Raw genomic sequence first — 24,027 nt, 5'->3', positions numbered from 1 at the left:
TCGATTCCCCCACTACCTGTTGCAGACCCAGTCTAGCAGATCCAGCCTAGCAGCAATGTCCTTCAGGACTCTGCCAGCGTGGTCAGTAGTGGTGCTAACAAGTCAATAATGGTGCTAACAAGCCACTCTTGATGATGGCCATTGACGTCCCCCACCTAGAATATGTTTTTGCCCTCGCCACCCTCAGTGCTTCCATCAAGTGGAAGGGCACTTGAGGGCAGCACTGTAGCATTGTGGATAGCACAATTGCTTCACAGCTCCAGGGTCCCAGGTTCGATTCCGGCTTGGGTCACTGTCTGTGTGGAGTCTGCACGTCCTCCCCGTGTGTGCGTGGGTTTCCTCCGGGTGCTCCGGTTTCCTCCCACAGTCCAAAGATGTGCAGGTTAGGTGGATTGGCCATGATAAATTGCCCTTAGTGTCCAAAATTGCCCTTAGTGTTGGGTGAGGTTACTGGGTTATGGGGATAGGGTGGAGGTGTTGACCTTGGGTAGGGTGCTCTTTCCAAGAGCCGGTGCAGACTCGATGGGCCGAATGGCCTCCTTCTGCATTGTAAATTCTATGATGAAAATTCTACGAAGTGGTGTTTGATATGGAGAAGGAATGATTCACCAGCTCAGGGGTCCCAACGGGAGATTTTCTTACCCGTGGCTGATCTGACGCCGTGAGACTTCATGGGGTCCAGAGTTGGTGTTGAGGACTCCCAGGGGAACTCTCTACTGAATGTATAGCACTGTGGTGGTATCTGGAACATTGTCTGCACGGTATGATTCCCTGAGTATGACTATGCCAGGCTGTTGCTTCACTAATTTTGGAACGGGGCCCCCTGTTAGTGACGAGGACTTTGCAGGGCCGACGGGGGTCTTGTTTGCCATTGCCATTTCCCGTGCCCAGGTCGACGCCGGCTGGCCTGTCTGGTTTCATTCCTTGCAGACTGTCTAGCGGTTTGATACAACTGAGTGGCTCGCTGGGCCATTTCAGAGGGCATTTCAGAGTAAACCACATTGCTGTTGGCCCGGAGTCACGTGAAGACAGACCAGGTAAGACAGCAGGTTTTCTCCCCTGAATGACATTCGTGAACCAGATGTGTTTTTACGACAATCACCAAAGGATTCATGGTCACCGTTAAACTAGCTTTTTAACTCCAGATTTATTCGTTGAATTTAAATTGCTCCAGCTGCTGTGATGGGATTTGAACCCATTTCCCAAGAGCATTAGTCTGGGCCTCTGGATTACTCGTCTAGTGACACTACCTCGATTCTACCACCACCTTAACGTCCCACTATCAACATCTGGGGGGGTTACCATTGCCCAGAACTGAACTAGATCAGCCACATGAGTACTGTGGCTACAAGGTAAGGCCAGAGGCTGGGAATGCTGTAGCGAGTAACTAACCTCCTGACTCCCCAAAGCCTGTCCACCCTCTACAAGGCTCAAGTTAGGAGTGTGATGGAATACTCTCCACTTGCCTGGATGAGTGCAGCTCCAACAAGAGTCAAGAAGATTGACACCATCCAGGACAAAGCAGCCCGCTTGATTGTCACCCCATCTACCACCTTCAACATTCACTCCCTCCAACACCGGTGCACAGTGGTTATAGTGTACCATCTGCAAGATGCACTTCAGAAACTCACCAAGGCTCCTTCCATCCACCAAACCCACCACCGCTATCACATAGATGAACAGAGGCATTGAATATCTGGGAATGCCACCAGCTGGAGGTTCCCCTTCAAGCCACGCACCATCCTGACTTGGAAATATATCGCTGCTCCTTCACTGTCGCTGGGTCAAAATCTTGGAGCTCGCTTCCTAACAGCACAGTGGGTGTACCTGCACCACATGGTCTGCAGCGGTTCAAGGAAAGTGACCCACCACCACCTTCTCAAGGGAAATTAGGGATGGGCAATAAACGCTGGCCTAGTCAACAAGCCCACATCCTCTGAATCATTACAAAAATTGGCCACAGTTTCCAAACCTGCCTCAGGGGAGGAATTAAATTCCTCCTGTCAATGTCTTATCTTGTTTTTTTTTTAATAAACATTTTATTGAGGTATTTTTTGATATTATAACAACAACATAATAAACAATGTACATGAAACTATAAACATAGTGCAAAAGCCGTCTCCCGTCCTTACAGATCCCACCTTTATTAAACTCCTACTCTTAAAAAATTTTTTTTAGAGTACCCAATTCATTTTTTCCAATTAAGGGGCAATTTAGTGTGTTCAGTCCACCTACCCTGCACATCTTTGGGTTGTGGGGGTGAAACCCACGCAAACACGGGGAGAATGTGCAAACTCCACATGGACAGTGACCCAGAGCCGGGATCGAACCTGAGACCTCGGCGGCGTGAGGCTGCAGTGCTACCACTGCGCCACCGTGCTGCCCACCCCCTACTCTAAACTAATCTAACCCCCAGCACCCCCCCCCCCTCCCCCACTCTGATGGTTAATTTTCCGCAAAAAAGTCGACGAACGGTTGCCACCTCCGGGCGAACCCTAACAGTGTCCCTCTCAAGGCGAACTTGATTTTCTCCAAACAGAGAAAGCTAGCCATGTCCGATAGCCAGGTCTCCGACTTCGGGGGCTTTGAGTCCCTTCAAGCTAATAGTATCCGTCTCCGGGCTACCAGGGAAACAAAGGCTAGAACGTCTGCCTCTTTCTCCTCCTGGATTCCCGGGTCTTCCGACACCCCAAAAATCGCCACCTCCAGACTCAGTGCCACCCTTTGTTTTTAACACCGTGGACATGACATCTGCAAACCCCTGCCAAAATCCCCTAAGCTTCGGACATGCCCAGAACATATAGTGTAGGTTAGATGGCTTTTGTTTCGGTGCAACATCGTGGGCCGAAGGGCCTGTACTGCGCTGTATTGTTCTATGTTCTATGTTCTAACATGTGGACATGGTTCGCTGGTCCTCCCGCACATTTTGCACACCTGTCTTCCACCCCAAAGAATCCTCTCATCCGGGCCACTGTCATGTGAGCCCGGTGAACGACCTTAAATTGTATCAGGCTGAGCCTGGCACATGTTGCGGACGCGTTGACTCTACTCAACGCGCCCGCCCATAGACCATCCTCTATCTCTCCTCCCAACTCCTCCTTCCACTTGCGCTTCAGCTCCTCGGTCTGCGTCTCCTCTGACCCCATAAGTTCCTTGTAAATGTCATAGAGACGCTCCCTTCTCCTACCCACCCTTTGGAAACTACCCTGTCCTGAATCCCCCTTTGCGGTAGGAGCGGGAAGGTTGACACCTGTTTACGTAGGAAGTCCCGCACTTGCAGATACCTGAATTTGTTTCCACTCACCAACCCAAACTTCTCCTCCAGCGCCCTCATACTCAGAAAGCTCCCCTCTATAAACATATCCCCCATTCTCTCAATCCCTGCTCTCCGCCATATTCGGAACCCCCCCAGTCACACTTCCCGGGGCAAACAGGTGATTATTACAGATTGGGGACCAGACCGATGTTCCTACATGTCTCCTCCATTGCCCCCAGATTCTCAGGGTCGCCACCACCATGGGGCTGGTGGAGTACCGTGCCGGCGGGAACGGCAGAGGCGCAGTTACCAACACCCCCAAACTGGTGCCCTTGAATGAAGCCGCCTCCATACGCTCCCATGCCCACCCCTCCCCACCACCCACTTCCTGATCATGGCTATATTCGCCGCAAAGCACAATGTATTCTACACAACAGTCTGTCTTTTAACTGACTGGGTGCCCTGTTAACACAATGGTATATGGTTTAGCGTTCTGGGCCAGGGTTTAGAGAATCCCAAAGTGCATCATGGAGTTCACCTGACCCACAACTTTTACTAGATTGTGGTATGGGGAGCACACGGCCCATTCTGCAGGTGTGGTACAGCAGAAAATGGACCAGTGTTTTTTTAAAACAAAACAATAGAACATGTTTATTCTATGAACTCAAGTGAACCTTTCTAAAACAAACAGTGAGCATCTTAGTAACCAGCAAATCAAATACACCCCCCAAAGAATAAAACACTAAGTAATCTGTATGCTGTTCTTTTAACATCCAAAAACTTAACAAACCTCTAAACAGAAGCGCATCAGGATTTACATTCAATTCTGAAATCATTTATAATTCTGAATTCACCAAATGATTAAGATAGTCTTTGGATGGCAGACTTCAGATGCAGCTCCCTGAAAAACACAGACAGACCCAAACTCTTCTCAAACTGAAACTAAAAAAAAAAAGCAGAAGTGGAGCTCAGCTCCACCCACACTCTGACGTCACTCCAGTAACATGAGCAGCTCCATTTCTTAAAGGTACATTTCTTAAACACCCATTTCTTAAAGGGTACTCTCACATGACAATAGTGCCGGAAGAGGACATTGAGCCTATCATAAGCATGCTGGCTGTAAAGAGTTAAACAATTAGCCCCGACCCTGCCCATTCTTTTCCAATCACCGTGCAGATTTACCTTCTCAAATGTACATCCAATTCCCTTTTGAAAGTCACTATGGAATCTGCTTCTAGGGCACCCTTCAGGCAGTGCATTCCAGGCATGAACAGCTCGCTATTTAAACAACACTTCACCTCAACTCTTCCTTGCCTCTTTTATCTTAAATCTGTTCACCTTGATTATTGACTCACCTTATTATTGACTAATAGTTTCTCGAACTCAAAGTGACACTGAACACTTACCCTGATCCTTGAGGGGGAAATTCAGTTTGGTGTCATCTGGAGGAAAGAGAAAAACGAGATTAGTGAGGCTGCATTATTGATGAAGATGATCACAAATATCGTAATAAATATTCTTGTTAGTAAATCTGGCTGCCATCTATAGTCATCGAGGTCGACAGCACAGAAAAGGCCTTCAGCCCTTCACGTCTGCACTGGTCAAAAACAACCACCTCCCTATTCTAACCCCATTTTCCAGCCTTTGGCCCAAGCCTGTGTATGTCTGGGCATCGCAAGCGCACATCTAAAAACGTCTTAAACGTTATGAAGGTCTCTGCCTCCATCATGCTTTCAGACAGCGACTTCCAGACTCCCACTACTGTCTGCGTGAAAAAGACTTTTCTCAATCCCCTCTAAGCTTCCTGCCCCTTATCTTAAATGATTTTGCTTTGAACCTGATTTCTTCCCATTTCTTTGTTTCTTTCTCCCCTTTCCTCTCCAACAATTCCAAAGTCCCATTGCACTTGCAATAGTTTCCACCGTTTATTCCTGCGTCATGAACCATCCTTTTTGTCCAAGTTGAAATGATCCTGGGCGGGATTCATTCGGCCCAGGCCGGGACGGAGAATCGCCGGGCCGGGCGCGAATCGGAGAATCGGCGGCATTGGTGCCAACGCGGTCGGCGCGGCGCCAGTCGGGGGCCGCTCTACAGGTCCCCCTAGCGATTCTCGGCCCGGGATGGGCCAAGCGGCCGTACAAAAAACCCAAGTCCCGTCAGCGCCGTTCACACCTGGTCTTACCCGGTGGGACCTCGGCGTGAATGGATCCGGGGGTGGCCTGCTGGGGGTGGGGGAAGGGGAGTCCGACCCCGGGGGGGGGGGGGGCCTCCGCTGTGGCCTGGCCCGCGATCGAGGCCAACCGATCGGCGGGCCGACTTCTTGGGCTGGGGGCCTCTTTTGTTCCGCTCCGGCCCCTGTAGCACTACACCATGTTGCGTCAGGGCCGGCGCGGAGAAGGAAGCCAGCGCGCATGCGCGGCAAATGCGCCGGTCCCACTGCGCATGCTCGCGTTGCCGCTGGCCCCACTGTGCATGCGCATGCCCGCGGCGCCCACCTGGCACCAGGATCGGCAGCTGGAGTGACGTGGGTCGCTCCAGTGCCGTGCTGGCCCGCTGTAGGGGTCAGAATCGCTGCACCTGAGGCCATGTTGACGCCGTCGAGAAACGCGACGGCATTTACGACGGCGTCAACACTTAGCCTCAGGATCAGAGAATCCCGCCCCCTGTTCCAGGGTAATGGATTCATTGATTGCAGGCATTACATCAAATATAAGTTGGCTGACCGCACTGCCTCCGAGATGTATCCATTTTGCATGATGGATACACCCAAGAAACGTATTGAGAATCATGGAAGATGCTCCTTTAGACATGGAACAAGCAGGCAGCCTTGTCCAAACAAATCTGAGGAAGAGAGTAAAAAACAACGGCCTTAACCAAGGGTCAATCCTGTGAACAGTTTTGGTTTCTTTATCTAAGGAAAGGTATACTGGCTTTGGATACGGTCCAGAGAAGGTTCACTAGGTTGATCAGGGGTACGGAGGGACTTTCGTATGAGGAGATGTTGAGAAAGTTGGGCCTGAGTTCACTGGAGTTTAGAAGAATGAGAGGCGACCTTATTGAGACGTATAGGATTCTCAGAGTGCTCTACGGGGTTGATGCTGAGAGGTTGTTTCCTCTTGTGGGAGAGTCTGGGACCAGGGGGCATAATCTCAGAGTCAGGGTTCACTCATTTAACTGAGCTGAGGAGGAACGTCTTCTCTTAGAGGCTAGTGAATTTGTGGAATTCTTTACCGCATAGAGTTGTAGAGGTTGGGTCATTAAGTATGTTCAAGGCTGAGACAGACATATTTTTAATCAGTGAGGGAATCGAGGGTTATAGGGATAAGACGGGAATGTGGAGTTGAGGATTATCACATCAGATCAGTCATGATCTCATTGAATGATAAATCAGACTCGATGGGCCGAATGGCCTACTTCTGCTCCTATGTCTTCTGGTCTTATGGTCTAAACCCACTTTCATCATTTCCACAGAGAGAGACATTAGTACACGGTCATGTTAACCACATTTCAGCAACACTAGTGTTGCAAACTCTGATTGGAGGCTGCAGGGTGACTTGGACAGGCTGGCTGAGTGGGCAAATACTCAGCAAATGCAATATAATGTGGATAAATGTGAGGTTATCTACTTTGGTGGTGAGTCACCAGGTTCAAGTCTCACTCCAGAGCTTGAGTACAAACATCAAAACAAACACTCCCGGTGCAGTACTGAGGGAGTGCCTCACTGCTGGAGGTACCTTCCTTCCGATGAGATACAAAGCTGAGGCCCCATCTGCCAGCCTGGTTGAATGTAAAAGATTCCAAGGCATTATTCTAAACAAGAGCAGGGCAGTTATATCCCAGTGTCCTCATCCCCTGGGGCTTGGGGAAATCCTGCGATGCGCGGAAGCAGTTGGGAGGCCCGCTGGAGGACTCTCACGGGATTCTCCGGCCGTGTTGTCCTCTCGCTTGAGCGCAGTGCGGCAAGAGAATCGTGGCCCGTGTGAGCTTGTTCCATCAAATTGAAAAGCACACGTGCTTTCAGTTCTGCCTTTGTTGAAATAGTAACTGATGTGGGAGGTTATTTTCATGATTTACTTAATATGTGGAGACAAACCCAACATTCTGCACTTTAGCTCAAACAGGCCCCAGTTAGCACACATGTATGTCACATCACAGCTCCAGGATATAACTACTGTCATGTCAACTTGTGCCGTGAAGACACTTGAAAAAAAATTGTGTTTCCTGTTGTCAACATTTAATAGGTGTGGATTGATGCAAATCTTGCAAAGTTTAGGCTCTGATATACTGGTCTGATTTATGAGGTTTATGTGGAAATACAGAAGTGCTGAATGATCTGTGGGTTTGGGTCATTAAAACAGTTGTGATTGAATGTTTCAAATAGCTGAAGGGTGGTGTAGCATGACTGTTCCATTACTGACAAAGTAAATTAGTTTAACAAGCCTGTATTTTCTCTCTGATCATCTGCTAATTATTTCTATTCTATTTGCATACATTTTACCAAACACCCAAATCAATTTCCTACACACTTCATTACTGCACGTCAGCTGCATTTGACATTTTGGATTCGTAGAATCATGGAATCATACCACACCCAAAGGAGGACATTCTGCCGGTCATGTCTGTGCCAGTACTTTTGACAGAGCTATCCAATTCATCCCGTTCTGCTGCTGTTTCCACATAGCTGTGCAATTTGTGTTCCCTTTCAAGAATTTATTTAATTCCATTTTGAAAGTGACTATTGAATCTGCTGCCGCCAGCCTTTCAGGAACTACCCGGGGCAAAGCAACCCGCTTGATTGGCACCTCCATCCACCAGCGTCAACATTCTCCGCCACCAACACACATTGGCAGCAGTATGTACCACCTACAAGAGGCTCATACCACACGGACCACAGCGATACTATCCTATACAAGCTCACCATCACATTCTCAAGGACAACTGGGGATGGGCACTAAATGCTGATCTAGCCAGCCACGCCCACATCCTGCGAAAGGCTAAATTTTTAAAATCCCACATCACATGCCGAAAAAAGTTCCTGTCTCTGGTTCTGTTGGAGAAGATAATCTCTGCCCTTTGGTTCGCAATATTCCTGGACAATGGAAGCAATTTATTTAAAATTCCTAATTTCTTTTTATCTACACAGTTTGGGACAAAAAATTCCCAAATGCTTTCTGTCAAATCGTTGGTCTTCTAAGCAATCAATTTATTGCCAATTTAAAAAATATAGGGCACGATCTACCGGTCCCGTTGCCCCCAAAAGGCGGCGCGGCAGGTAGATGCTGGGAGATCCTCTTCCAGGATCTATCCGGCCCACCATGCGTCTCAAGATCCAATGGGATCTCGCAAGACGTTGTGATCTAAATCCCGTCTATTTTGAAAATCTGCATATTAGAGCGAGGCAGCTAATCTCACTCGAATATGCACTTGCCCTATCTGCCCGGGGCATTGAGATCTAACTTCTTTGCCTCAGAGACTTCAGGTGAGTACCAATCAGTGCTGGTCTCCACAAAGGGGGACCAGATGGAACAGCACTTGTGGGGGTCTCCCATGGGTTTGGAGGCCACCAGGTGGTTGCCTGCTGAGTAGGGTGGCACCTGGGCACCTTGGCACTCTGGCAGTGCCACCTGGGTGCCAGCCTGGCACTGCCTGGGTGTCACTGACAGGTGCACTACCAGGCTGGTGGTGCCAGGCGGGCATTTTTCCTGAAGCAAGGGGCTGGGCCTGGGTTTGCCCTGTATGTGTGTGGGGGGGCCGGTGACTGAGGACCCTCTTTTAGGTGAATTGGGGCTTTGGAGGAGTTTGGGAGTCAGTGCAGGAAATGGGATGAAGTGCAGCCTCGGCAGGAAGTTCGGTATCGAATTGAAACAGAGTCCCGATAGATAGTACTGTGTTTCTCGGCACCGCGTGTGCTGGGAAACACCTGGCTAAACACGCTTGTCACGGGACTCTGTTCCAATATGATTTGGTCACGCCCATATTCTTTCATAGGATGTGGGCATTGCTGGCTGGGCACATGCCTAATTGCCCTTGAGGAGCTAGCACCAAAAATTCAACCATGTTCCTCGCACTACTAAGTATGCAGGATGACTCTGATTTAACAGTAACAATGAAAAAAGTAATTAGGTTGGCAGGGTGGCGCAGTGGTTAGCACTGCTGCCTCACAGCGCCGAGGACCCGGGCTCGATCCCGGCCCTGGGTCACTGTCCGTGTGGAGTTTGCAAGTTCTCCCCGTGTCTGTGTGGGTCTCACCCCCACAACCCAAAGATGTGCAGAGTAGGTGGATTGGCCTCGCGAAATTGCCCCTTAATTGGAAAAAAAATTAATTGGGTACTCTAAATTTAAAAAAGAAAAAAATGGTTTACCAAGATTCATCTTTTGAATTAAGATAAGCCAACACAGCGAGGCTGTGCCACATTGGGGTAATTGTTAAAACTTTAATACTTATCGGTCTTGGGAGTATAAATGGGGGATTCTGGCAGTCCTAACTTGCGTATATGCGGTGTGATTGTATAAAAGTCAGGAGAACTGACAAATTATCCCGTAATTTGATAATATATGATAAATGTTGTGAGTCAGTAATTTTCCTGTCGGTGGTGCAGAGACATGTAAAATACACCTTTAATTGCATGCTTTATGCACTGTGCAACAAATATCAGAATTAAAGATGTTAGTAAGGACAGGAAAAGATGCTCAAGAATCGGTAATCTGATTCATCAGGCACAATGCTTCCATAAACCATGTACAGTCAGCCTCCACCATAGTTACTCTCCTGAGAGATAATTAGTGTAAATATTTCTCACAGGTAATCAAGCAAAATTCTGGAATATTTATCCATCTTCACATCTTTGTTGTAATTATGGTTCCATGATATAATTAACACCATGACTTCTATTAATTATTCTGAGAGAGGGCAAATATTGTTTGTTTTTTTAAAACAGCCGTTTGTACTTTTGTTTTCCACTCCTGTCAAGTCACAAGCCAGGGAAAATAATTTGCAATTTTAGCACCATCAAAGTTGCAATAGTTCCTTTAAATTCCCTTTATTCTATAATGAAATTCAAACAAAGAGCTGAAGAAAAACTAAGCAATTATAATAATCACATTGCTCCAGTTATTGTGCCTGAGTGAGCAACAACAAAGCCCGGTAACTGAATGACTCAGAATACTGATTTGATAAAATAACACACAAGGCGAGCTGCCATCAGTGAGAGGCAACGCTCATTCCCGACCTCAAGTCATAGTTGTTTTAAAAACATTTTCAAAAAAAAATTTAGAATGCCCAATTATTTTTTTCCAATGAAGGGGCAATTTAGCGTGGCCAATCCACCTAGCCTGCACATCTTTGGGTTGTGGGGGCGAAACCCACGCAGACACGGGGAGAATGTGCAAACTCCACACGGACAGTGACCCAGAGTCGGGATTGAACCTGGGACCTCGGCGCTGTGAGGCAGCAGGGCTAACCCACTGCACCACCGTGCTGCCCCTCAATTCATAGTTGATTGATGCAAATGGTTCACGATAGAAGATGGCAGAGAGTTAGTAGCGCGATGGTACTATGTAAAGTTAAAGTGCTTGGGATTATGGGTAGTGCCTTGAATCATAGAATCATATAATTTACAGGGCAGAAGGAGGCCATTCAGCCCATCGAGTCTGCATCAGGTCTTGGAAAGAGCACCCTACTTAAGCCCACGCCTCCACCCTCACCTAACCCTTTTGGACACTAAGGGCAATTCATCATGGTCAATCCACTTAACCTGCACATCTTTGGACTGTGGGAGGAAACCGGAGCACCCGGAGGAAACCCACGCACACACGGGGAGGATGTGTAGACTCCGCACAGGCAGTGACCCAAGCCGGGAATCGAACCTGGGACCCTGGAGCTCTGAAGCAACTGTGCTAACCACTGCGCTACCGTGCTGCCCATATGAGATGGATAGAAAGCTGGTTAAGCAGACAGGAAGCAAAACATTGGAATAAATGAGACTTTTTCCGATTGGCAGGCAGTGACTAGTGGGGTCCCGCAGCGATCTGTGCTAGGACCCCAACTGTTTACATGACATGATAATCTTTATTAGTGTCACAAGTAGGCTTACACTAAACACTGCAATGAAGTTACTGTGAAAAGCCCCCAGTGGCCACACTCCGCGCCTGTTCGGGTACACAGAGGGAGAATTCAGAATGCCCAATTCACCTAACGAGCACAACTTTCGGGACTTTGTGAGATGAAACCGCAGCACCCGGAGAAAACCCACGCAGACACAGGGAGAACGTGCCGACTCCGCACAGACAGTGACCCAAGCCGGGAATTCATTGTTTTAAAAATAAGCAGACAAGATAGAAAACTCCACTCCCTCACTTTAAACATCAATAGTTGGGCCATGTTTTGGAACATTAAAGGGGTAATTTTACAAAATGAAACCCCCGTCTTGGAGCTGTCCCCAACAGAAGAACCTGTCAGGAATTTGCACACATCCTACGTATGATTTCCCAGGAAAAGGGGAGAAGGTGTTGTAATGGAATTGTTGCTGGACTAGTAACCCAGAGGCCTACGCTGCGCTCCGGCAATGTGGGTTGCTGGTAGAATTTAAATTTAATTAATTCATAAAAGGTGATGAACAATTCAGGAATCGAAAGCTAGTCTCAGTAATGGTGACCATGACGACCATCATCAATTTTTTACCAAAGTCCATCTGGTTCACTCATGCCCTTTAGGGAAGGAAATCTACCATCCTTACCTGGGCTGGCCTATCTGTGATTCACCAGACCCATGGCCTGGCAAGCCACTTAGTTCAAGGGCAACCTGAGATGGGCAACACATATCGGCCTTGCGGACACTCATGGCATGAAATAATTTTTTTTTAAGCATGCATCTGGATCGCTGAAATACACCCCTAACTAACAAAACTCCGAGGCAGCGGCGTGAACTCCATAAATTACCTTCTTTTATATATACATCATGGAGGGTAATATTTGCATTGATTCTTCAGGCAGTGACAAAGCCAAACCCTGTTACTAAGAGACGTATCAATCTGGTTACAGAGGGCTTGGCCATTGCTTTCTCGCCATTTTTACGGAAAGCTCTTTGGTTCAGTTTGGTCCTTCAGCCCACCCCCCTTCCTGACAAGCTGTGATTGGGATTTGAGTCATAGATGCAAAAACGCACAGCAGCATATTGTGAGGTTTATGAGTTTTCAATATTTGACTCGTATTCCTTTTACCCTCCTATTGCCCCTGACTGTGCACACGGTGTGTTGTACAGAGAGCTTTCCTTTCAATAAATTATCTGCGTTAGACCAATTCCAGAAGGCCCGCACAGCAGGGCATGTCATTTTCATTCTGAGTGATGTCTAGTCCCTGGTACAAACGGGTTAGAGAAATAACCAACTGATCAGTCTACCTTCTGTCGTGACACTGCTCGAGATCAGTATCGATGTGGTGGTGGTAATGTCACTTTCCAATGTATTCAAAAGGGTTGCTGTGGAGGAAACATCCGGCATATGTTCTGGAAGATCGTCACAGAGCTCACCGCTGTGCTGCAACATTCCAAAGAAAATTCCGAAGCATTAAAAGCGTTGAATGGAGAGCATGCCCAACAGTTATAGATGGACTATTTTCTCTTTAGAGGTTGCGGTCTGTTTGTTTTAATGATATAAAGGCACCAATTACTTATCAGAGAGGTTGTGTAAACACTTTGTAGGTTCATTTATTTAAACCAGGCACATGAAATGAAATGAAATGAAAATCGCTTATTGTCACAAGTATGCTTCAAATGATGTTACTGTGAAAAGCCACTAGTTGCCACATTCCGGCGCCTGTTGGGGGAAGCTGTTACGGGAAGCTGTTACAAGAGCAGATAGAAGTGGATTGAAAGCTTAAAGACATCAGCAGCAGAGCTGTGCGTGCTGCGTTCTGCTCACAGGCCAAAGTGAAACTGAAACTGGATCAAATGATACTCTTCCCATGATGGCATGTTGCTCTCCCTTGAGGACATATTTCAAGCACTGCAGTCAGGGACAGGTTTAAGCAGCTGAACTAATTTCACAATGCCGGAAAAGTTAGCAGACCTTTTGACCTTTCAGTCTGGGCTGTATTTCAACGCAGACATGAGATATCAAGGACCAGTGCCTAACCTCAGCATGATACTGTCAGAGGTTCCCGTAGGGTAGCGGCGATGCAATTGAGCACTCCAGCTTAAGGCGAGCTTTCTTATTTCTGCACTCTCTATGAAGAACAGTGCTTGCTAAGGTTGCGGGGAGGATGTGGGTGGGGGGGGGGGGGGTGCTGTCGGTAGGGGGTTGGTTGGGGAAAGAGGGGCGCAATTTCCCATGGAATCTGTGCTCCCACTGGGTGTTGTTCTATGCCGAACTGTAAAAATCTTCCATTAAGTGCTGCAGCGTGAAATCACGCAGGTTAGGTCACTCACACCATCTAGGTTCTTGGCAGTTGCTATGTCATTGTCCCTGAAGGGGCCAGCGGAGGAAAAGAAAAGGACAAATAAACCTTGTCTGGGAGGTGGCTGCATCTGCAAGATAAAGAGTTCTTGCCTAGATTTGGAAACAAAGCCTGTGCGCTCAGCAGTAAACATGCCGCTCCAGATGTGCGCCAGAATTTATAAGAACATACAAACAGGGGGAGGAGTAGACCTCTTAAGCTTGACCCACCATTCAAAAAGATCACGGCAGACCATCTACCTGAGCTGCACTTTCCTGCACTCATTTCCCGTGATCCGCTGTGGTTTGCTGATTGCTGATTTGAATATACTGAACAACTAAACATCCACAGTTTTCTGGGGTCGGCAATTCCAACTGTTGTTCATCACCTGAGACTGAATTCTGAGTCTGCAGCCTTGGTCCTTGGCTTTCTAGCCGGGGAGAACATTCTTCCATCATCTATCCACCGCGCCTGAAGAATTTTATGTGTTTCAATGAGGTCACCTCTCATTCTTCTGAACTCTGGGGGATATACGCCTGGTCTACTCAACCCCTCATTACAAGACACTCCCTTCATTCAAGGAATCAGTTCAGTGAACCTTTGCACTCCCTCTTAGATAAGTATGTCCTTCCTTGGGTAAGGAGGCCAACTCTATACCAGGGAAAAGATATAAAGCATCTGGAAAGACACTGCTTGATTAGGGATAGTCAGCACAGATTTGTGAGGGGTAGGCCTTGCCTCACAAGTCATATTGAATTCTTTGAGGAGGTGACCAAGCACGGGGATGAAGGTAAAGCAGTGGATGTAGTGTACATGGATTTTAGTAAGGCATTTGATAAGGTTCCCCATGGTAGGCTTATGCAGAAAGTAAGGAGGCATGGGATAGTGGGAAATTTGGCCAGTTGGATGACGAACTGGGTAACCGATAGAAGTCAGAGAGTGGTGGTGGATGGCAAATATTCAGCTTGGAGCCCAGTTACCAGTGGCCTACCGCAGGGATCAGTTCTGGGTCCTCTGCTGTTTCTGATTTTCAATGACTTGGATGAGGGAGTTGAAGGGAGGGTCAGTAAATTTGCAGATGATACGAAGATTGGTGGAGTTGTGGATTGTGAGGAGGGCTGTTGTCGGCTGCAAAGACACATAGATAGGATGCAGAGCAGGGCTGAGAAGTGGCAGATGGAGTTTTAAAAGTCCATTTTGAAAGGCCAAATATGAATGCGGAATACAGGGTTAACGGTCGGGTGGGGAATTGTGAAGTTACTCATTTTGGTTGAAAGAATAGAAATGCAGAACATTTTTTTAAAAGGCGTGAAACTTGTAATTGTTGATGTTCGGAGGGACTTGGATGTACTCTTACAAAGAACACAGAAAGTTGGCTTGTAGGTAGAATGAGTTATGAGAAAGGCATGCAGGCCATGCAAGGTGATTGGGGTACAAGAATAAAGATGTCTTGCTAAAATGGTACCAGGTTTTGGTGAGATCACACCGGGAGTCCAGTGTGTAATTTTGTTTTCCATATTTCAGGTAATGAACACTTGCATTGATGGCAATACAGCGAAGGATCACCAGATTGGTCCCTGGGATGAGAGGGAGGTCGGCGCAACATCGAGGGCCGAAGGGCCTGTACTGCGCTGTAATGTTCTATGTTCTATGATAAGAGGTTGAATAAATTGGATCTATATTATCTTTGGTTTTCAAGAATGGGAAGTGAACACATTGAAACGTACAAGGTTCTGAAGGGGCCTAACATGTTAGAGACTGAGATGTTTAGGGGCAGTATGGTAGCACAGCGGTTAGCACAGTTGCTTCACAGCTCCAGGGTTCCAGGTTCGATTCCCGGCTTGGGTCACTGTCTGTGTGGAGTCTGCACGTTCTCCCCGTGTCTGCGTGGGTTTCCTCCGGGTGCTCCAGTTTCCTCCCACAGTCCAAAGATGTGCAGGTTAGGTGGATTGGCCATGTTGAATTTCCCTTAGTGTCCAAAAAGGTTAGGTGGGGTTACTGGGTTACGGGGATAGATCATAGATTTTATCATAGAATTTACAGTGCAGAAGGAGGCCATTCGGCCCATCGAGTCTGCACCGGCTGTTGGAAAGAGCACCCTACCCAAGGTCAACACCTCCACCCGATCCCCATAACCCAGTAACCCCACCCAACACTAAGGGCAATTTTGGACACTGAGGGCAATTCAACATGGCTAATCCACCTAACCTGCACATCTTTGGACTGTGGGAGGAAACCGGAGCACCCGGAGGAAGCCCACACACACACGGGGAGGATGTGCAGACCCACAGACAGTGACCCAAGCCGGAATCGAACCTGGGACCCTGGAGCTGTGAAGCAAATGTGCTAACCACAACGCTACCGTGCTGCCCTAAGGTTGGATAGGTTGGAAGTGTGGGCTTAAGTGGGGTGTTCTTTCCAAGGGCCGTTGCAGACTCGATGGGCCGAATGGCCTCCTTTTGCACTGTAAATTCTATGTTGTTTCCCCGGGCTGGGCAATCAAGAACACGGGGACACAGTGTCAGGATAAGGCGCTGCTCATTTGGGACTTTAAGGAGAAATTTCTTCACTCAAAGGATTCGAGATTCTCTACCCAGAGGGGTTTGGATGGTCCATTGTTCAATATATTTAACCTAGGGTAGGTCTTTTGATCTCTCGGGCAATTAAAAGAAATGGGACCGAGCGGGAAAGCTGAGTTACATAGAAACATAGAAAACAGAAGCAGGAGGAGGCCTTTTGGCCCTTCGAGCCTGCTCCACTATTCATGATGATCATGGCTGATCATCGAGTTCAATACCCTGATCCCACCTTCCCCCCAAATCCCTTGCTCCTTTTAGCCCCAAGAGCTGTATCTAATTCCAAGAACAAAGAACAAAGAAATGTACAGCACAGGAACAAGCCCTTCGGCCCTCCAAGCCCGTGCCGACCATGCTGCCCGACTAAACTACAATCTTCTACACTTCCTGGGTCCGTATCCCTCTATTCCCATCCTATTCATGTATTTGTCAAGATGCCCCTTAAATGTCACTATCGTCCCTGCTTCCACCACCTCCTCCGGTAGCGAGTTCCAGGCACCCACTACCCTCTGCGTAAAAAACTTGCCTCGTACATCTACTCTAAACCTTGCCCCTCGCACCTTAAACCTATGCCCCCTAGTAATTGACCCCTCTACCCTGGGGAAAAGCCTCTGACTATCCACTCTGTCTATGCCCCTCACTCTTCCTTCTTGAAATTACACACCGTTTTGGCCTCAACTACTTTCTGCGATAGCAGATTCCACAGACTCACCCCTCTCTGGTTGAAGACATTTCTCCTCACCTCAGTCCTAAAAGTTTTACCCCTTATCCTCAAACTATGACTCCTACTTCTGGACTCCCCCATCATCGGGAACATTCTTTCTGAATCTACCCTGTCTAATCCCGTTAGAATTTTGTAGTTTCTATGAGATCCCCTCTCACTCTTCTGAACTCCAATGAATATAATCCTAACCGACGTATGCTCTCCTCCTCTGACAGTCCCGCCATCCCAGGAATCAGCCTGGTAAACCTTCGCTGCACTCGCTCCATATCACAAACATCCATTCTCAGATAAGGACATCAACCTACACACAATATTCCAGGTGTGGCCTCACCAATGCCCTATATAATTGCAGTAAAACACCTCTATTCCTGTACTCAAATCCTCTCGCTATGAAGGCCAACATACCATTTGCTTTCTTTACTGCCTGTTGTACCTGCGTGCTTACTTTCAGCGACTGACGCATAACGACACCAAGGTCTCGCTGATTTGAAGCCTAAGATCAACTATGATCGCATTGAATGGTGGAGCAGACTCGATGGGCCGAATGGTCTACTTCTACTCTTAATTCTTATGGCCTTACAGAAAAGTTCTATTTTGTGAGTTGATGTGATCTGGAATGAATGGGTTAAAGGGTGAGTGATGCAGATTCAATGGTAATTTTCAAAAGGAAATTAGATATATACTTTAAAGGGAAATATTTGAAGCGCTATGGGGATTAATTGGGGAGATCTATCAAAGAGCGCAACAGAGGCCTGTTTGAATCTGTAATTAAAATTATTCCATAAGTTTTGAAATTGTTGTTCGAATACATAATGACTTAAAAATGCCATCAAAATAATACAGGCCAACCAACAGACGCATCATTTAACTATCCAGAAAGTGGGAATGTAAAGGCGCCTGGGTCTGATGGACCAATACTGAGGGAATGTTACTGTACCTCCTCCATGCAGTTATAGTCCAGCCACTCCTGTCGGTGTCGGTCAAACCCATTGGAACATCTAAGGAACAACCAAAAGAAAAACAATATCAGCGTTGAACAGTTTTGGTATATCCGGGTTGAACAGTTTTGGTATATTTGGGTTGAACAGTTTTGGTATATTCGGGATGAACAGTTTTGGTATATCCGGGATGAACAGTTTTGGTATATCCGGGTTGAACAGTTTTGGTATATTTGGGTTGAACAGTTTTGGTATATTCGGGATGAACAGTTTTGGTATATCCGGGATGAACAATTTTGGTATAGCCGAGTTGAACAGTTTTGGTATCTCCGGGTTGAACAGTTTTGGTATATCTCCAGGTTGAACAGTTTTGAGATATCTCCAGGTTGAACAGTTTTGGTATATCCGGGTTGAACAGTTTTGGTATATCCGGGTTTAACAGTTTTGGTATATCCGGGTTTAACAGTTTTGGTATATCCGGGTTTAACAGTTTTGGTATATCCTGGTTGAACAGTTTTGGTATATCCGGGTTTAACAGTTTTGGTATATCCGGGATGAACAGTTTTGGTATATCTCCAGGTTGAACAGTTTTGAGATATCTCCAGGTTGAACAGTTTTGGTATATCCGAGTTGAACAGTTTTGGTATATCCGGGTTTAACAGTTTTGGTATATCCGGGTTGAACAGTTTTGGTATATCCGGGTTTAACAGTTTTGGTATATCCGGGATGAACAGTTTTGGTATATCTCCAGGTTGAACAGTTTTGAGATATCTCCAGGTTGAACAGTTTTGGTATATCCGGGTTGAACAGTTTTGGTATATCCGGGTTGAACAGTTTTGGTATATCTGGGTTGTACAGTTTTGGTATATCCGGGTTGAACAGTTTTTGTATATCCGGGTTGAACAGTTTTGGTATATCTCCAGGTTCAACAGTTTTGGTATATCCGGGATGAACAATTTTGGTATATCCGGGATGAATAGTTTTGGTATATCCGGGTTGAACAGTTTTGGTATATCCGGGATGAACAGTTTTGGTATATCCGGGATGAACAGTTTTGGTATATCCGGGTTGAACAGTTTTGGTATATCCGGGATGAACAGTTTTGGTATATCCGGGTTGAACAGTTTTGGTATATCCGGGATGAACAGTTTTGGTATATCTCCGGGTTGAACAGTTTGGGTATATCCTGGTTGAACAATTTTGGTATATCCGGGTTGAACAGTTTTGGTATATCTGCGGGTTGAACAGTTTTGGTATATCCGGGTTGAACAGTTTTGGTATATCCTGGTTGAACAGTTTTGGTATATCCGGGTTGAACAGTTTGGGTATATCCTGGTTGAACAGCTTTGGTATATCCGGATTGAACAGTTTTGGTATATCCGGGTTGAACAGTTTTGGTATATCCGGGTTGAACAGTTTTGGTATATCCGGGTTGAACAGTTTTGGTATATCCGGGTTGAACAGTTTTGGTATATCCGGGATGAACAGTTTTGGTATATCTCCGGGTTGAACAGTTTGGGTATATCTCCGGGTTGAACAGTTTTGGTATATCCTGGTTGAACAGTTTTGGTATATCCGGGTTGAACAGTTTGGGTATATCCGGGTTGAACAGTTTTGGTATATCTCCGGGTTGAACAGTTTTGGTATATCCGGGATGAACAGTTTTGGTATATCCGGGACGAACAGTTTTGGTATATCCGGGTTGAACAGTTTGGGTATATCCGGGTTCAACAGTTTTGGTATATCTCCGGGTTGAACAGTTTTGGTATATCCGGGATGAACAGTTTTGGTATATCCGGATTGAACAGTTTTGGTATATCCGGGTTGAACAGTTTTGGTATATTCGGGTTGAACAGTTTTTGTATATCTCCAGGTTGAACAGTTTTGGTATATCTCCAGGTTGAACAGTTTTGGTATATCCGGGATGAACAGTTTTGGTATATCCGGGACGAACATTTTGGTATATCCGGGTTGAACAGTTTTGGTATATCCGGATTGAACAGTTTTGGTATATCCGGGTTGAACAGTTTTGGTACATCCGGGTTGAACAGTTTTGGTATATCCGGGTTGAACAGTTTGGGTATATTTGGGTTTAACAGTTTGTGTGTATCCTGGTTGAACAGTTTGGGTATATCCTGGTTGAACAGTTTGGGTATATCCGGGTTGAACAGTTTTGGTATATCCGGGAAGAACAGTTTTGGTATATCTCCAGGTTGAACAGTTTTGGTATATCCTGGTTGAACAGCTTGGGTATATCCGGGATGAACAGTTTTGGTATATCCTGGTTGAACAGTTTTGGTATATCCGGGATGAACAGTTTTGGTATATCTCCAGGTTGAACAGTTTTGGTATATCCTGGTTGAACAGCTTGGGTATATCCGGGATGAACAGTTTTGGTATATCCTGGTTGAACAGTTTTGGTATATCCGGGTTGAACAGTTTTGGTATATCCTGGTTGAACAGCTTGGGTATATCCGGGTTGAACAGTTTTGGTATATCCGGGATGAACAGTTTTGGTATATCTCCAGGTTGAACAGTTTTGGTATATCCTGGTTGAACAGCTTGGGTATATCCGGGTTGAACAGTTTTGGTATATCCTGGTTGAACAGCTTGGGTATATCCGGGATGAACAGTTTTGGTATATCCTGGATGAACAGTTTTGGTATATCTCCAGGTTGAACAGTTTTGGTATATCCGGGTTGAACAGTTTTGGTATATCCGGGTTGAACAGTTTTGGTATATCCGGGATGAACAGTTTTGGTATATCCGGGATGAACAGTTTGGGTATATCCGGGTTGAACAGTTTCGGTATATCCGGGATGAACAGTTTTGGTATATCCGGGATGAACAGTTTTGGTATATCCGGGTTGAACAGTTTTGGTATATCCGGGATGAACAGTTTTGGTATATCTCCAGGTTGAACAGTTTTGATATATCCGGGTTGAACAGTTTTGGTATATCCTGGTTGAACATCTTGGGTATGTCCGGGATGAACAGTTTTGGTATATCCTGGATGAACAGTTTTGGTATATCTCCAGGTTGAACAGTTTTGGTATATCCGGGTTGAACAGTTTTGGTATATCCGGGATGAACAGTTTTGGTATATCCGGGTTGAACAGTTTTGGTATGTCCGGGTTGAACAGTTTCGGTATATCCGGGTTGAACAGTTTTGGTATATCCTGGTTGAACAGTTTTGGTATATCCGGGTTGAACAGTTTTGGTATATCCGGGTTGAACAGTTTCGGTATATCTCCGGGTTGAACAGTTTTTGTATATCCGGGGTGAACAGTTTGGGTATATCCGGGTTGAACAGTTTTGGTATATCCGGGTTGAACAGTTTCGGTATATCCGGGATGAACAATTTTGGTATATCCGGGTTGAACAGTTTTGGTATATCCGGGTTGAACAGTTTTGGTATATCTGGGTTGTACAGTTTTGGTATATCCGGGTTGAACAGTTTTTGTATATCCGGGTTGAACAGTTTTGGTATATCTCCAGGTTCAACAGTTTTGGTATATCCGGGATGAACAATTTTGGTATATCCGGGATGAATAGTTTTGGTATATCCGGGTTGAACAGTTTTGGTATATCCGGGACGAACATTTTGGTATATCCGGGTTGAACAGTTTTGGTATATCCGGATTGAACAGTTTTGGTATATCCGGGTTGAACAGTTTTGGTACATCCGGGTTGAACAGTTTTGGTATATCCGGGTTGAACAGTTTGGGTATATTTGGGTTTAACAGTTTGTGTGTATCCTGGTTGAACAGTTTGGGTATATCCTGGTTGAACAGTTTGGGTATATCCGGGTTGAACAGTTTTGGTATATCCGGGATGAACAGTTTTGGTATATCTCCAGGTTGAACAGTTTTGGTATATCCTGGTTGAACAGCTTGGGTATATCCGGGATGAACAGTTTTGGTATATCCTGGTTGAACAGTTTTGGTATATCCGGGATGAACAGTTTTGGTATATCTCCAGGTTGAACAGTTTTGGTATATCCTGGTTGAACAGCTTGGGTATATCCGGGATGAACAGTTTTGGTATATCCTGGTTGAACAGTTTTGGTATATCCGGGTTGAACAGTTTTGGTATATCCTGGTTGAACAGCTTGGGTATATCCGGGTTGAACAGTTTTGGTATATCCGGGATGAACAGTTTTGGTATATCTCCAGGTTGAACAGTTTTGGTATATCCTGGTTGAACAGCTTGGGTATATCCGGGTTGAACAGTTTTGGTATATCCTGGTTGAACAGCTTGGGTATATCCGGGATGAACAGTTTTGGTATATCCTGGATGAACAGTTTTGGTATATCTCCAGGTTGAACAGTTTTGGTATATCCGGGTTGAACAGTTTTGGTATATCCGGGTTGAACAGTTTTGGTATATCCGGGATGAACAGTTTTGGTATATCCGGGATGAACAGTTTGGGTATATCCGGGTTGAACAGTTTCGGTATATCCGGGATGAACAGTTTTGGTATATCCGGGATGAACAGTTTTGGTATATCCGGGTTGAACAGTTTTGGTATATCCGGGATGAACAGTTTTGGTATATCTCCAGGTTGAACAGTTTTGATATATCCGGGTTGAACAGTTTTGGTATATCCTGGTTGAACATCTTGGGTATGTCCGGGATGAACAGTTTTGGTATATCCTGGATGAACAGTTTTGGTATATCTCCAGGTTGAACAGTTTTGGTATATCCGGGTTGAACAGTTTTGGTATATCCGGGATGAACAGTTTTGGTATATCCGGGTTGAACAGTTTTGGTATGTCCGGGTTGAACAGTTTCGGTATATCCGGGTTGAACAGTTTTGGTATATCCTGGTTGAACAGTTTTGGTATATCCGGGTTGAACAGTTTTGGTATATCCGGGTTGAACAGTTTCGGTATATCTCCGGGTTGAACAGTTTTTGTATATCCGGGGTGAACAGTTTGGGTATATCCGGGTTGAACAGTTTTGGTATATCCGGGTTGAACAGTTTCGGTATATCCGGGATGAACAATTTTGGTATATCCGGGTTGAACAGTTTTGGTATATCCGGGTTGAACAGTTTTGGTATATCCGGATTGAACAGTTTGGGTATATCCGGGTTGAACCGTTTGGGTATATCCGGGTTGAACAGTTTGGATATATCCGGGTTGAACAGTTTTGGTATATCTCCGGGTTGAACAGTTTTGGTATATCCTGGTTGAACAGTTTTGGTATATCCGGGATGAACAGTTTTGGTATATCTCCAGGTTGAACAGTTTTGGTATATCCGGGTTGAACAGTTTTGGTATATCCGGGTTGAACAGTTTGGGTATATCCGGGTTGAACAGTTTTGGTATATCCTGGTTGAACAGTTTGGTATATCCGGGTTGAACAGTTTTGGTATATCCGGGTTGAACAGTTTTGGTATATCCTGGTTGAACAGTTTTGGTATATCTGGGTTGAACAGTTTTGGTATATCCGGGTTGAACAGTTTTGGTATATCCTGGTTGAACAGTTTGGTATATCCGGGTTGAACAGTTTTGGTATATCCGGGGTGAACAGTTTTGGTATATCCTGGTTGAACAGTTTTGGTATATCCGGGTTGAACAGTTTTGGTATATCTCCGGGTTGAACAGTTTTGGTATATCCGGGTTGAACAGTTTTGGTATATCCGTGTTGAACAGTTTTGGTATATCCGGGATGAACAGTTTTGGTATATCCGGGTTTAACAGTTTTGGTATATCCGGGTTTAACAGTTTTGGTATATCCGGGATGAACAGTTTTGGTATATCCGGGTTGAACAGTTTGGGTAATCCGGGATGAACAGTTTTGGTATATCTCCAGGTTGAACAGTTTTGGTATATCCGGGTTGAACAGTTTTGGTATATCAGGGTTGAACAGTTTTGGTATATCCGGGTTGAACAGTTTTGGTATATCCGGGTTTAACAGTTTTGGTATATCCTGGTTGAACAGTTTTGGTATATCCGGGTTTAACAGTTTTGGTATATCCGGGTTTAACAGTTTTGGTATATCTCCGGGTTGAACAGTTTGGGTATATCCTGGTTGAACAGCTTGGGTATATCCGGGATGAACAGTTTTGGTATATCCGGGATGAACAGTTTTGGT

General features: G+C 45.9%; 1 protein-coding gene and 1 long non-coding RNA gene across 3 annotated transcripts in view; one reads left to right on the top strand and one right to left on the bottom strand.

The window, feature by feature from the left end:
- LOC140398602 (plexin domain-containing protein 1-like) overlaps window positions 1-24,027 on the bottom strand; it is a 266,471-nt gene that overhangs the window by 57,909 nt on the left and 184,535 nt on the right. The window contains exons 10-12 of the mRNA XM_072487442.1: window positions 17,925-17,985; window positions 12,654-12,789; window positions 4,663-4,698 (exon numbers count right to left, since the gene is read on the bottom strand). Coding sequence (XP_072343543.1) covers window positions 4,663-4,698; window positions 12,654-12,789; window positions 17,925-17,985 — 233 coding nt within the window. The remainder of the gene's footprint in view (window positions 1-4,662; window positions 4,699-12,653; window positions 12,790-17,924; window positions 17,986-24,027) is intronic.
- LOC140398603 (uncharacterized) overlaps window positions 1-24,027 on the top strand; it is a 220,733-nt gene that overhangs the window by 100,918 nt on the left and 95,788 nt on the right. The gene's annotated exons all lie outside the window — the stretch shown is intronic.

This window comes from Scyliorhinus torazame, chromosome 21 (genome assembly GCF_047496885.1).
Source record: "Scyliorhinus torazame isolate Kashiwa2021f chromosome 21, sScyTor2.1, whole genome shotgun sequence".
NCBI lineage: Eukaryota > Metazoa > Chordata > Chondrichthyes > Carcharhiniformes > Scyliorhinidae > Scyliorhinus > Scyliorhinus torazame.
This window is presented reverse-complemented; position numbering and strand designations above follow the sequence as displayed.